This window comes from Typopeltis vanoorti, chromosome 1, assembly GCF_054136105.1.
Source record: "Typopeltis vanoorti isolate ZY-2024b chromosome 1, IOZ_Tvanoo_1.0, whole genome shotgun sequence".
Lineage (NCBI taxonomy): Eukaryota > Metazoa > Arthropoda > Arachnida > Uropygi > Thelyphonidae > Typopeltis > Typopeltis vanoorti.
Genome location: NC_143549.1, coordinates 82,050,970 through 82,067,216, shown reverse-complemented (window position 1 = coordinate 82,067,216; position 16,247 = coordinate 82,050,970). Strand labels below are relative to the sequence as shown.

The following is a 16,247-nucleotide window of genomic DNA, read 5'->3' as shown; positions in this document are numbered from 1 at the left end:
TGAATTCATTAAAAAGCTACAGTTGATTTATCTGAACATTTTGCACATGAATTCAAAAACATGAAGTTTATATTATATTTGTTTCAATTATCTCGTATAAAACTGTTTTTAATCAGCAGATTTGATATAAATGTCTTTAAAATACGATAAGACTGATATATTTTTTAATTCCACTATGTACATAGGCTATATTTCTGTGAATGAATAGCACCTATCAATTTTATCATTTTGTGTTAATGAACATAAAACAACTGAATAACGGCGAAACAATTTGAAGAAAAATTTTCGAGCATGCAATGGAGTTACCCTTGATATCTGTGATTTAAATGCTTCCCGTGAACGTAATCTCGCACTTATCTCCTCGCACTAACTAACCCTCTTAAAGTGATGGTTGTAAACATATCTTAGATACGCGAAAGTGTTTGCAATGCTGTCGTATGTGTACATTTCCCATTATCTACATTCACAGATGATCAGTTTTAAGCATAGAATGGAGGTGGATCAAACTTAACATATGTTATCAGGTAGAGATTCTTTGTTAAAGAACAATTAAAGCGGTAAGCTTTAAGGTCAGTCAACTAGAAACACAATTTTTGCAGAGGTCATGCTCGCGTAATGTTTATTGTAAAATTCAATGAATTTCAAGATTAAACTATGGAGTGTACATGTTAATTCCTAACATGGATACTTTCGAGATTAGGTCGAAAAGGATTTGTTAGTGATATTCTACCCAGGTGAGTTAAGTGGAAGAACAGTAACCGTACCCTTTCTTTCTTGTTGTCAGAGATTTTTATTTTATTTTATTTTTAAAGTAATTCCATGCTAGTGTTGGTAGTGTTGCTAGAATAGGTTCTTAAAACTGAAAAAGAAATGCGTCTAACCGATCTCTTACAGTGTGCGAATTACATAACTGTTTATAAAAGTAGCGAAGCTATGCATGCATATACGAAGAACTCTTCTCTCTCTCTCTCTCTCTCTCTCTCTCTCTCTCTCTCTCTCTTTGTGTCTCGCAACCAAGAATGGTTTGAATCTCCTGGTTAGAAGTTTCTATAAAGTTGATTCATTTTATTAATTTTTTGAAAGTAAGGGATAAGAAACAGGAAAGGAAAAAAGATATTTTTTAATGAGGAAAGGATAGATCGAACGAATTAGAGGAAGACTCATAACACTCTCGATTAGAAAGGATTGATTGATTTTGTTTTAAATTCATTTCTCTCTCCTGGACAGTTGTCATTGTACCAAGCAAGAGATTTAAAATAAAATGAAACGTTAGTTCTTCCACTCCAAGAATAATTAATACACTAAAACCGATGCATTAAAAATAAATGATATCTTATGTTTTACGATCTTCGATATCTCTTAAAAGCAATCATGATTAGGAGATGGCAAAAGATAATTTTAGCACCAAAAGATGGGTAATTAAGAATAGTAACATTCGCGCAATATTTCTGCATTGTCCTGTAAGGAATGCACAAAAATAAGGAAATAATTAATGCATAATTTGATATTAAACAAACAGAAGAGAAAACTTAATATAAATAAGCATTATTCGTTTTCAAATGAAGTGAAAATGCAAGAGTTATTGCCAAAGCGATTAGATCTTTCATTTTGACTTGCAACCATTCAGCTAGTTAAATACGAATAAAAAAATAAACTATGGAGTTCTGTTTGATCAGTTTTTTTTTTATAATAAAATGACTCAGACTAGAAGTCTCAGTTAAAAGGTAGACATCTGCTGCTCTTCACATAATGGAATTTACTCTTGCGAAATATTCTGCCAGTTCTAGCATACTCTCTATTCTTCTTTCCGGATACATTTTATTTAATTTATTTTTAAACTAAAAAAAAATACTAATGAAAGAAATATACTGACTTCGGATAGTTTGTTTTAAGTAATTCAACACCTGGTCACATCATTAGAAACGTTTCGTGTTTGTTATTTTGAAGATGCATATATTCACAGATTTCCGAATGTCAAATACAATATTATTATTATTAGTTATTCTAATATGAACTTTAGTCCTAAAGCTGCGTATGAGTGTTTATGAATTTTAAAGTAACTCATTTTAAAGATTTCGTAAGTCTGAAAAGTGTCAAGTATCGAATTTTTTTTCAAGTTTCTGCCATTGTTTTTGTTGCACTAGTCTGAAAAAGTAAAGTAATAAAAAAGCATTTACAACATAAATTCAAATAACTAGATCAGTAGATTAATGCATTTTCTTTCGATAACGAGACGAAATCACGTTATTTTCATTTTTTCACAGCTTATTTCTATTAAAAATAATAATACAACTTATGTTTTATTCCTGACTTAAAATTTAAATCTAAAAGGATTAAGTTTTTTAAAAAAATTCTAAATATATTGAAACACCTTTAAGTTTTTTATATCGTAACGCCGGTCGTTTTTCCAATCTAATACCCTTGGAGGGTAATGGATGGCAATGCTGTAGCTAATGAAGTTCTAACTGAGGCTCGGCTATTGCTGTTACCTTCCTGCCATGATCAGAGCTTCAATAGCTCAATAACACCTTATCCCTACACTGTCCTCTACAGATAACGGAGAAGATGAAAAGCATTCTTGCTTCGCCCCTTTAAGCCAGTCCTTATAAGGACTATTAAAAAAAAAAAAAGTATTTGTATTAGGAACTTGAATTCCGCAATACCCTTGGAGGGTGATGGATGGCAATGCTGTAGCCAATGAAGTTCTAACTGAGGCTCGGCTATTGCTGTTACCCTCCTGCCACGATCAGAGCTTTAATAGCTGAATAACACCTTATCCCTACACTGTCCTCTACAGATAACGGGGAAGATGAAAAGCTTTCTTGCTTCGCCCCTTTAAGCCAGTCCTTATAAGGACTATAAGGATAAGTATTTGTATTATTATTATTAGCTTGAAGGATGAAATAGATTAATCGACCGTGAGATGCGGTGATTAATACCCTTGGAGGGTAATGGATGGCAATGCTGTAGCCAATCAAGTTCTAACTGAGGCTCGTCTATTGCTGTTACCCTCCTGTCATGATCAGAGCTTTAATAGCGCAATAACACCTTATCCTTACACTGTCTTCTACAGATAACGGGGAAGATGAAAAGAATTCTTGCGTCGCCCCTTTAAGCCAGTCCTTATAAGGACTTATAAAGTATTTGTATTCACGGTGTAATCAATCGACCGTGAGATGCGGTGATTGATTCATTCAATCCAATACCCTTGGAGGGTAATGGATGACAATGCTGTAGCCAATGAAGTTCTAACGGAGGCTCGGCTATTGCTGTTACCCTCCTGCCATGATCAGAGCTTTAATAGTTCAAAAACACCTTATCCCTACACTTCCCTCTACAGATAACGGGGAAGATGAAAAGCATTCTTGCTTCGCCCCTTTAAGCCAGTCCTTATAAAGACTATAAGGTATTTGTATTAACAGAATGAGTCAACTTTTAGTTGCCCAAAATTAATTAACAAATATTGTGATAAAATCAATCCTTTCAACAGTACACCTTGAAACCCACAGAACAAGTTTCTTTTCCTCTTCCTTCATCCCTGCTACCTGTACTGTGGGACAGTCTCCCTACTCCTGACGTATTTCCCAAGGAATACAACATACAGGCTTTTAAATCAAATGTAAAGAAGTTTTTCCTTTCCCAACCTACTACCCATATAAGGTAGTAACGTACTATAGGTTGACCAGCCAACCTCTCGTATATAGACCCAACATAAAAAAAAAAGCATGATTTATATTTGGTAAATTAAAGATGTTGTAATTATTATGGCAATATAAATACATTACATACGTCGATAGCAAAGAACAGTTTTATCTCTCCCCAAAACGTAAACTAATCTGAATAGCTGACACTAACTCTCTTATTGATTTTAAGTGGAAGAGAGGGGAAAAAATCACATTATTTATTTATATAAAACAGATTTGTATCTGATAAAAGAGATTCTGTAATGTTGGATCCCTGTAAATACGCAAAACTCTAGGAAGTTTTTAATCCATATTTTATTATGCTAATCAAGTTCAGTGTGATGTCTGACCACTCGAATATATTCATCTTGATATGATAAAAAAAAAGTTTTAAATGTCTAAAACAATGGCTGTACCGTCGACTGTAAACTAGAGTGAGAAATTCAATTGAGTATTGACTTTATTATAACCAGTGGCGCACCCAGAGGGGGGGGGGGGGAAAGGGGCCCGGGCACCCCCTAAAGAAAAGGAAAAAACATTAGAAAATTTTCCAAAAATCTTTTCCTAATTAAAATTCATTTTTTTTTATTTATGTTGTGTCGTGTCTTCTATTCCACTTATGAATTAGCGATCACTGCAGATGCTCAGTCATAGGTCGTATGCGATGCGTAGTGTGTATTCGCAAATCGTCTACTCAACTCGGCCCCCCCCCCCCAAAGGTTAAATCCTGAGCGCTCGGCCCCCTCCAAGATTAAATCCTGAGTGCGCCACTTATCATAACACATATATCACTTAATATGTACATTGTAATGGCTTCATTGTAAGATCGACATCTCCAAGCTAAGAACACGTGTTAGCAATAAGGAAAACGTGCACTTAATTGTTGTGTTTAGTTTTTCTATCTGCCAACCTTTCTAATGACCTTTATACACACCATTGCAATCCATTCCCACGTAACAGTCTGTATGGTATAGAAATTTGCGCAACACTTCTCCGACTTGGTGTTTACAGTTCCGAGAGGTAGCTTTTGCGAACCGCGCCTGCGCGCACTTTTACATTCGGTTACTCCTATCACTTCCTCTTTGGATGAACTGTAGCGAAAGCACATGTCTCGCTATGAACACATGTACTCATCTGGAGGTCAACAGGTTATGAATGTTAGGTGTTAACGAAGACTACATGAGGCTAAAAACATCCAGAGACTGAGGTAAGAGTCAAATCAATTTTCATATGTTTCAGCCTTCCGCTTCTTTTAATATTTATAAAAAAATAATTAAATATTCCTATCTAAGATGAAAAGAATCTTATACGTTCTTAGACCTTAGACCAATCGTCCAGAAGTGAATAAACAATCAACAGACATAATGCACTAGTCTCGTAGCTTAATTGTTGTTTTGGCCATGATTCAACCAACTCCAATATAAATTCGTCAATATCTGTATAGGTGTTTTGCAGATTTGAACCCCCCCCCCCATTAAGCTTTTATTCCATTACTGATTTCACAGTTTGAGAACATGACAACACCTGTTTTGTTGTCTTAGAGATGAGGCAGAATATAAACTGAAAGATTGGAAGATTTTATTGATAAATATATTTCATAATCCATTGATAAGCGTATTATTATTATGCAGTAAATATAATTATATATATATTTACAAAATAAATGTTTGTAGTTCTATTACTGTCATTCCTTTCTGTTTAAAACAGATCGACGTCTGCTGAATGTGCTATTTAGAAAGAGACAGTCAAGGTCAAAAGAAACAGCCTATCACATTTGGTTGGAGGGAAAACCAAGTTTGCTTTAATCAGAACCTGTCTGAGATGACATGGCCTTGTAAGGTCAAAACTCCAGTTCAAGTAGCACATGACTGCAGAAATTAAAGCGTTTTAAAAAATTACTTTCGTTTTTGACTCAACTGTATTCGTGGAAGTGTAACAATTCAACGCATATTTTTTTTGTGTCTGCCAGCCAACTCGTAATGATGCATACAATACGTCAACATTGTGTCGTCATACTTTTTTCTGTGAAATGTGTCCAAAAAAAACTAATTTCTCTACTGATTTTCACTAATATCTCCAGAAATAATTCCATTCTGAGAAAGTGGGATTTTTTTTTTTTAGTTTGATATTTGGATGTATTTATTTGTATTCCCAGAAAGACTTTTAGATCCAGGAACTTCCTCAACATTGGATAGAATTGAATTCCGTGAGGATGCTTAGTTTATTGAGGTCATCAATACATTTCCTGTTTCACTGGTAATGTGCTAACCACAGGAATTTCTCGGTCTACTTTGTTACAGTACTCTGACTGTTTTTACCGGAATTGAAATGTAAAAACAAATATACTTTTTTAAAGTTATAAATGGACAATTTTGTAGATACTCGGAGCAAAATTAAACTCACCATCTTTATTGTGACACCGTGTTTTTAAACTGATACATACTTCCTGTGTTCCTTCCTTTTCGTGTGATGGTACAGCACCCCCTCCCGTCCCCGTCCGTTTTTTACTGGAATGTACATCACCATCTGAGTCCCCCCAAAATTTTATCCGGGCTCCGGAACCGGCATAGGCTGACGAATCAGGCCTATGGCTGGGTCAGTATTCCTGGCTGTAATCCGTGTGTGTTCAGAAGACCGGTTTGCTTGCTTGCGGGATGAAAAACCCCAGATAAACTCGCGGAAGAACCCCTGCTGTCCACGCCCAAGACCGGCTAATTTGTCTATGGCTGAGGAAGATCCTTAAGCTCCTCACGTCGTCGACGAGATCGAACCTAGGACACTCCTTCCCCAGACATATGGTTGCGAAGCGCAAAGCCACTAGGCTAACCTCGCAGACACTTCCTGTATTGAAGTGTGTATCAGTTTACAGTATAATGTTTGACAAGCTTTTTGGACAATATCAGGGTAGTTTAACTACCAACAGATCCCAGCATCAGTGAATATTATTGAGTCATTTAGTATAACAATGTCCGGAGTAGCCCAGATGATCACTTGACTGAATATATACCCAATCAACATCAAATGCGACGAGATTAGCAATGGATGAGAAAATTTGTGAAAAGAAAATAATACTTATTATTATTTAAAGTTTAACGTATCATGACTTAAATATAAATAACATCTCCATACGCCCATATAAATTTTCTGTGCAGCCTTCTGATTTCATAATGTTAATATTACACCATCATCCTTGTTAAAGGATCACCTTCTAAACAGGAATTTATTTTTATATTTTAAAAGCTGGTTTAGTCGATCTTTGAGAAGGCAAGTAACGTTTTTAATCCCCCGCATTTCAAAAGAAAAAACAAACAAACATACGATTCATCGTGTAAAGGAAAACAAACAATGCAAATAAAGAAAGTAGGCTGAAGATTAAAATCTCGCCACTCTATGAAGGCTGCGTTGCTTTGATCATCTAGCAATCCATTTTAACACTTTTCATATAGAGGAACATCCGATAATACCACGGAATACCATTTTACACACAAAATGGTATTCCATATTAGCTGAAGTTCCTCTAAAGCGTTTAGAGTGATGGAAATAAATAATATGATGAACATAAAACGGTCGCGAAATGAGTTATTGAACAATGAGGAAGAAATGCTAGCCATTAAACTAGCATGTTTATTTCATAAAATACTAAATGAATGTAGGATCTTAAAAGAATCGGAAAATATTACTGTACCTGTCGATAGAAACACGTGACAAAAGAAACCAGGAAAATTATAATGGAATTAATCTCTTAAACACAATATGAAAATTAATGACAAAAATAATCTGAAAGACTATAAAAATTATCAGGATCATTTCAAAAGTTTAGCATCTTGGACTAGTCTTGTTATTATAAACTACAAAGTCAATCAAATTTTTACCATTCCTGTTTAGAGTATGTTCTCCATGTATTCCTATATTATTATTAATTTTCGTGTTTCCAATTCTTGCATTTAAGTCTCCTGCTAAAATTACGTAATCATTTTTATTTATTTTATTATATATGTCAATATTATCCTATTCTCTTCCTTCTTCTGGGGCATATAAACCAATTATTGTTAAATACCCTCTATCTATTTGTATTCTATCTTCTATTATTCTTTCATTCCATAATTTATAATGTTTTAACTGTTTTGAAAGGGAGTTATGAATCCATATCATGACTCCAGCTTGTGCTCTTTGGTCTCTGTCAACTCCACTGTATATCACATTAAAATTTTCAGTTCTAATGGTTCCTTTTAATTTCTGTTTTGTTTCAGTGATTACTGCTATTTTAAAATTTCTTTCATTTAATAATTGGTCTAATTCTATTTCTTTATATGCTATTCCTCTTACATTCCAGTTTGCTATGTGTATTATATTTTGTCGTTTCTGCGTTTGTTTTACCTTTTCCATTCCAGGGTCGTTTCCTATAGATTCAATCCGATTATCTTTTTCTGTCAGCTTACTAATAGAATTATGTTCTCCATGTCAGGGGACTAGCCTGACGATGGAATAGTTCAGTGGTAGGGCTGCTACCTTAAGGCTTCTGAACTAGCTTTCTTCCGAATTTAAACCCATAGGAGGAATAGGGTCTAGGAATAAGGGGGGGAAAGAGTAGATTATAGAAGAATTATAGTAAGGTTTATAGAGAGGACATAGTTGTAAGGCCAGAAATTAAAAGATCCCATGGCCCTCGAGTACTCTAATAGCATAACGGTCATAAAATAAGAAGAGTTGGCTGATAAGGCCTTATAGAACAGATTAAAGTAAGTGGATCTTCCTCAAAGTAGAAGAAGAAGAGGATAGATCCAGCTAGGGGTCCATGGGTGTGCCGCTTCCCTTACAATCAAGATGATTGCCACTTATGGCCCTGTTGGTCCACGAGTCCTTATTCAGTATATTCGGACCACCCCACCACACACACACACACACATGGTGGGCTCCCCTATCCGCCACCCAGGGGACGCACTCTCTAGGGGTTACAGGGTCTCTCCGAGAGGTATCAGTATACTAAACTCCTGTTACAAAATATATAGCAGAATATTAAATAGCAAACTAATGAAATATTCCTAAAACTTTATTTTAGCAGACAGAATGGATTTAGAAAAGGAGGATCATGTATAGACCCGGCCTTTTGCCTAGAATTAATAATAGAGAAAAGAAGAGAATACAATTTAGAAACACATATTGCATTTTTGACTTTGAAAAAGCATTTGACCAAGTTAAAAGAAACATATTATTTAAAATATTAAAAGAAAGACAAATACTAAATAATATCCTAAAAGCTATCACAAGTATATATGAAAATAATCAAATACAAATAAGATTAAATCACGAGCTATCATATACGAGAGAGATAAACCAAGGGGTCCGACAGGGATGTCCCCTCTCAGCAACTCTTTTTTTAATATCTACTTAATTGAAATAATAATAAAATGGAATAAACATTTACATCAAGGAACTTTCTCCTACAAAAAACACTCTCCTCATTGCTGACGACCAAACAATAATTACAAATTCTGAAGATAACTTACAGAAAGCTATTTTAGATCTTAATGAGATAGCCAAAGATTATGGTATGATAATATCAACAGAAAAAATAAAAACTATGGCCTTTAAAGGACAAGATCCAGCAAGAACTAAAATAGTAATAGATAACAAGATCTTAGAACAGGTGAATTCATTTAACTATCTAGGATGTATGATCACATATGAAAATGAAAAAAATATAAACGTAAAAATTGCAAAATATTTAAAAATAACAGGTGTAATTAACTCTATATTTAAACCAAACCTAGTTCAAAAACAAACCAGGCTAAAAGTATACAATACATTAGCCCTACCGGTCTTAATGTATGGAAGCGAAATCTGGACAATAAAACAAAAAGACAAACAAAGATTAACAACAGCAGAAATGAAGTTTATGAGAAAAACTGCAAAGTATACCCTATTTGATCACAAAAGAAACGAAGATATTATGAAAGAATTAAACCAAGAACCAGTAAAAGAAAAAATTAAAAAATATAAATGGATGAAACACGTTCAAAGAATGAAAACAGAAAGATTACCAAAACAAGTCTTAAAGTACAAGCCATTAGGAAAAAGAAAACCAGGACGTCCTCCAAAGAGATTCAACGATGACTTCTAAGGCCGGAACAGGCCATGCTAGGCCTAAATCCTTGATACGCAAGATGATGATGATGATGATGATGATGACTAATCTTGTTAAACCAAACCTTTATTAAGCAAAATACATTTACAGGAGTTTCAATACAATCTCCATTCTGCCTTGTATTACTGTCAGTAAACCTCTGTTGATGTGTTTTAAAAGTCGGGTCGGAAACATCGTTCAATGGTTGCGAAGTGTTTTCCTTTGGAATGTTTTTTTTTTCATCTACAAGGGGCCAAATCGAAGTATGGAAGGTTTATGTCAGACTTCACGTGTATTTGTGTGTGGGGGGAAAGCATTTGCAACTATATTTTTCTATAAGATCACGTGAAACAAAATACCCCACCGAATCTAGATATTTCCTTCATTTATAAATCTTATTTCTCAGAACAAGAACAATAGAAACGAGCACGTGACATTTTCACTGTCGACTTGCGCCAAACGTGGAGATGGAAGCCATTACATAATTTCACTGGCCACTCATGAGTAATGCTCAGAGCTTTTGAAATTACTTTCATAGATCAAGAACCAGGTTTTATTAATGGAGGGTCATATAATAATTCTATATTTATCGTGAGAAAGTGTTAATATAAAAATCTACCTAATATAAGTAAACAATGTTTTATTATTTGCTGACATACAAAATGTTGATATTTATTTAAACAGAACGAAAAAAAAACCCAACAAGAACAGAACTCAGTACCATTGAGACTAGTCATGGTATTTTATATATATAATAACATCCTAAACTATGGATGTAACTGTAATGTTCCTTTTTACGGTCAAACTAATAAATCTGTTGAACCTCGCATGGAGGAGCATAGAAGAGACATATCCTATAAAAGATCACATGCCAGTGCCTTATCCAGCCATGTTCTCTTCTCTAACAATCCTCATGACAATTTTCAAGGTCACTCAGTTTCCTGGGATAGATCTGAAAACATTTTCCGTTGCAAGGATGAATTTGAAAGAAAGATAGTGGAATCCAAGGAGATCGTCCTTAATTCTGAGCATCTGAACAGTAATTTGAGCTATAACATCCCTGAGAGCCATACTGCTGTTGTTCAATACTGGCGTTCTCGAGAGTCTACTACCACGCATACAATAAACAATGGCACGTAAATAGAACAACATTATCTAATACAATTAACCTGTGCTTCTCAGTTTCCTTAATATCTTCAGTCTTTTATTATTGTTTCTTCTACCTGCAAAGATACCTGATGAAGGCCATAATAAGCCGAAACTAATTGTATCATATCATTAAAGTTTTCTAACTTATTCTCGGTTTGTTAATCATTAAATATTTTTTTAAATGTATCACAGTAACCGAGTCAATGTTCATGAATATATATATATATATATATATATATATATATATATATATATATATATATATATATATATATATATATATATATATATATATATATAAAGAGAAACTTTAAAATGACACAGCTTATGTACAGCTTTTTTCAACTTCGAAAAAAATGGGACAATTTCCTCTAATTATCGTATTCTGAAAATACGATAATTAGAGGAAACGAGAGAGAGAGAGAGAGAGAGTTTCAAACATTTTCCTAAAACATTTCCACACTCGCTATTACAGTTAGATACTATTTAGAAAGCGTCGGTAGATGGCGCCATGTTGTCAGTGTCTGACGTCATTTATCTCAGTGTGTACTCCTTTGAATTTTCTTATTGTCAATAAGATTATAAAAGAAAATGGAAAGGATCATTTCGTTCATATTGACGTCAAATGTCATTCGAGTTCTTTAAAAACAGAAGGCTGTGATATGACTAATGATGGCTTTAAGTCATTTGGATGGTTTTGGTTTATCTGGTGTAACTGTTTTCCGTTCTGGGTGAGTTTCTGGGATTTCCTGATAGACGGAAGCCAACCAGTTTATTATTAACAGAAAAGAAACAAGAGACTCTTTTTATTCATCCTATATTTATTCAGCATGCACAATCACGTTACAGAATTATAGAGAAAACGGGAAAATCACCACTTCAAGTTGTAGATTTGTCAACAACTACCGGAATGCTTTATATAAACAGTGTTGGATACAATAACAGTCGCTGTGGAAAGAATTATTATGCAAAATACTTCATAAATGGTATGTTTCTTAGTATATTTATGTATAAAAATCATTAAAATATGAAAGAAAAAAAAGTTATCGTAGACGATGTGTATTTAATGACGTTTCTTTAATTAATATCTAGGCTTTTTTATTTTGATTAAATACTTGATCACGAATCTAGATTTTCTTTCGCGAATTTGTCTTCTGAAAAGTAGGAAGGTTTTGCCTTAGTGTTTAACTTCAAGGCGTCCAGAAGGTGAAGTGAGGTCACTTTACGGCGATCCCTGAAGTCGGCAGCATGTTGCACTTTCCATAGATGTCCACAATACAGTTCTTTAAAGTATGGAAGAAAATCGGGATGATTTTCCTATTTTAATATTCTACTTAATGTTTTACTTTAAAATATTTAATGTTTGCTGTCGTCTATATTGCTTTATGACTGGCTGGAATTATCCTAGCAGACGGGAGTTCCTTATTAGCATTCAAGTGAAATTTGTGATGTGTTTAATTCATATTTTAATGCTTTGTCATTCTCGATTCTACAGCTGAGATTAGAACTCATGTCTTCATGTCATTATTGTGAGAAGATAATCATATAATGAAGATACATTGAAATAAACTACTGTAAGGTTATTAACATGTGCTAATTTAGGTCAACGAGTGATTATGACATTACCCTGTGCTTGTGTTGAAATGCGCGATCATTAAACTTATCCGATAAAGTAAAATTGAACAAAATCCAAATAGAGTGCAATAATAAGACTAAATTTTATTCCGGGTGGAAAGAATATAAGGTTTACTTTGTCGCAATCATCCATTCTTTTTAGATCAGACATTACTACTTTTTTTACGAGCTACCCATAGAGAAGGCTGTCATGCGCAGAATATTACCGCAGGTGTTCCACTCGCTTTATCTAACAAGCTGTGGAGTTTATCTACCTCTGTATTGTGGTGACATTATTTGAAGTGAGAGGTTTATTACTGTTTGTTCAGCATTTCCTAACACAAATTCTTTATTTCTTTTTCTAGACTCATGCATGGTAGCACACAATAATAGGGAACTGGACACGCTACGAGAGAAAGATATTTGAAATTTCATATTTATACTATTCAATCTAAATGCATGCAATTATTTGGTAGATATTCCTATCTCCCTTTATGACAATAATTAACAGTTATGTCAGTATCAACTATTGTACTGATTCCTGATTACTAATATTATAATGAGAGGATACTGACTAATACACTTCAAATGAACAGTAACCATGAAAATATCAATAGATGTAAAGAATAAAAAAAAACAATAGTAACTATTCATCTGTCCGATAGGGAGATATGAAAGCCAGTAAACGGTCATGAATCAATCTGATTGTTTTCCTAATTCGTTAGTTAGAAATAAGGCCAAGGCCACCAATCACAAACAAATAACTGTGGCGAGTTTGTTTTTGAGGTATGAAAAATCCTACTTTTTTTCTGGAAAGAATTGATCATTACTAGTTTCCGGAAATAAAAATCCTTCTTCCTCCATATGAGACTGGATAACTCGCCATCTGGTGAAAAAAAAACCTTATATGGTTCTTCATATCCTAGACACGATTCGAATCCAGATGTGTCTGACAACGGAAGGTCATGCTTCTGTTATTGAATCTACAGAGTTTCCTATTGCTCTTTGTTAAAACAGAGACTTTAGGATGAATATCACCCAAGAATGAAAGCTTAGCGGATAAGTGGATGTACAGATAAGGAATGCATCTGAAGAATAAAAGCAGCATTTTAGAAAATGAAATATGGTTGCGATACGTTGTGACATGTTTACGATAAGAGAAATTATTTTAATCATAAAAAGTATATAAATGTGATAATGACAAATTTTATTGTTTCCAATGGAAATAAAAAAACAACAACAGTACTTCTTCGTTTCTCTCTCTCTCTCACACACACACACACACACACACACACACACACACATTCTCTCTCTCTCTCTCTCTCTCTCTCACACACACACACACACATTCTCTCTCTCTCTCCCTCTCATGTACTGCTAAAAATTATAATTTATGCATTTCATAAAGGATCTCAAATTCAATTCAATATAAAGCGAGAATAACATCGAGGAACTTCAATATCCTTGATAACCGTGAGCATAATATAGCTCAAGACGGTATGGATTTCGAAACATACTCATTAATATTATTTAAAATAAACATAATAAATAAAAAAAGTTTAATTAATTTTAACCTAAAAATTATCCGTTTATCTGCTGTGATTGTTGTTAACTCAAAGCACCTCGCTAATAGTCTGTAGTTTAACTTTCAGAAGTATAAACTTGTAGTCGTCACACTGGAATTACCAAAAACGTTAGTATTAAAAATGTGGGAAATACGAGTAAATCTTGAAAAAAAGCTGATAGAACAGACCACTACATACACAACTTAGTTTTAATGTTGTTTTTTTCTCATTTTCAATTTGTTGATGTGATTTTATGTGAGAAATAACAAAGAAATATTAATGCATTTTGTGTATAATAGATTTGCGATTTGCTAGACAATTATTTGCTGTCGACTCTGCGTGCATTTAATCTCAATCCTGCATAGATTCAGCGCAGACTCCACATTCTATAGCGACGAAGTATTGACTACATAACTAAAGATTTTTTTTTCATTGTTAGAACTATAACATAAAAATTAATAAGAAATAAATTTTAAAAAAATCGAACTGGACAAGAAAATTAAAAGGAAGCATTAAAATCTCATCAAAGACATTATTTGTGTTTGGACAGTAGTTCAAAACTACAGTAGTTTGAACGCTTGATCGAGTCTTTTCCTGTGGATTAACTTTATTTGTATTTTGATAAAATTTTCTCATAATAAAAAAAAAAATCAGAACATGAGAAGTGGTTTGCTTCTCAAGCAGCTAACTTATCGGCGTTGTCTGATAACGCAATAAAGCTGGTACTATCTGCTTTATTCAAGAAGATTTGCACCAACAGCACGATTATTTTGGGGGAAAAGGCAAGCTCGAAATTGAAAATGTCATTCTATTTAGTATACTTGAATATAAATGAGCGAAACAGATCATTCAAAAATGAAAAGTACTTCGATAGCTGAAATTTTAGTCTCATATGTAACCTGCAAGAAATTATTACAGTTTCAGGGAAAAAAAAAATTCATTTGGTCTACTAAATCAAAATTTACACCGATAGAATGAGACCTGTTTTTCCTGATGCTTTTTCAAATAAAGAATTATTTGAAAATCGGTAAAAATAAGATAATTTTTCTTTAAGTGGATTTGCATACTGACGGAGAAACCAAGGCTGTAGAGGAAATAATTACATAGAGAGTGATTCTACACTCGTTATAAACGTAAAGATTATTCTACACCTAAAAACTAACAAAATGTTTTCAATAAACGTGGATCTGGAAATCTCACAGTTCGAGATACAGCGCTTTTTAGTGGCAGCACGATCGCTGAGAGCCTGCTATGTCGATATAACGCAAAATTCCAAGAAACAAACATAGATCCCGTGAAACAAGCAAAGAAACGCTGTAGGATGAGTGTATTTGAAAGCATGTGTTCGAAATGACCTGTTACCAGCCACGCATCGGTTGAGAAGTCTCACACCACTGAGAGCCTCACGCGCTCGAAGATTCAGGATGGTGTCTATGGGGGTGCACAACATGTTCCTGAAGATCATCATCATTCTTCACTAGCTAAAGAAGTGTTTCTTAAATTTTTGAGACACCAGAACCCTACGTACAAATACTTCGTTTGGGCAAACATATCAGGGCAAACGCAAAAATTTTCACAAAGAATTATTGGAAAGGAATCATCATAATGAACCGTTACGTATAAAATATTTTAATCAGGAAAACATGCGGTATATAATATTATAAATAATAAAGTAACACAATTTAATAAATCAATTTAATAAAAAAATCCTCACTTTCTGCTATGCTCCACTATGCAATGCAGGAGGACCGTATTTTCCCCCCCTTTCTTTTCAATGTAGAAAAGATGCGATATTAACAAACCTTGAGAAATAAAATGGCAAATCTTACATTTAAATCAGTCTTAAGTGGTAAATGAGCTTGCTATTTTTCGCAGCAGTCATTAAATTTCTGTCGTTTTCTTTAAAGAGATCTAACGCGGTTCACTTTTTTTTTTTTTTTTTGTAACTGCCATCTACGAAACGTTGTAAACCAATAGTACAGAACACCATGGGTAAACCGAGGATTCCTTTTGTATATTTTTATTAATTTACATTGTTTGTATGTTTATTTATTTTTACATAGTTCGGAAACCCTTCTCTAGACACCAAACATGGAACTATTTTGAGCCAAT

At 33.8% G+C, this 16,247-nt stretch overlaps 1 protein-coding gene across 5 annotated transcripts in view; it reads left to right on the top strand.

The window, feature by feature from the left end:
* The first annotated feature begins 589 nt into the window (after nt 1–589).
* The window catches only part of LOC150110145 (peptidoglycan recognition protein 1-like), a 45,483-nt gene continuing 29,825 nt past the window's right edge, over nt 590–16,247 (top strand). For 3 of the 5 annotated variants that reach the window (XM_090398094.1, XM_090398086.1, XM_090398079.1), the window contains exon 1: nt 11,587–11,942. In XM_090398094.1, coding sequence (XP_090254220.1) covers nt 11,940–11,942 — 3 coding nt within the window. In that variant the 5' untranslated portion in view covers nt 11,587–11,939. Of the gene's footprint in view, nt 735–4,768; nt 4,891–11,586; nt 11,943–16,247 lie in introns of those variants that run through there. The other 2 variants (XM_090398107.1, XM_090398101.1) reach the window with 2 other exon arrangements.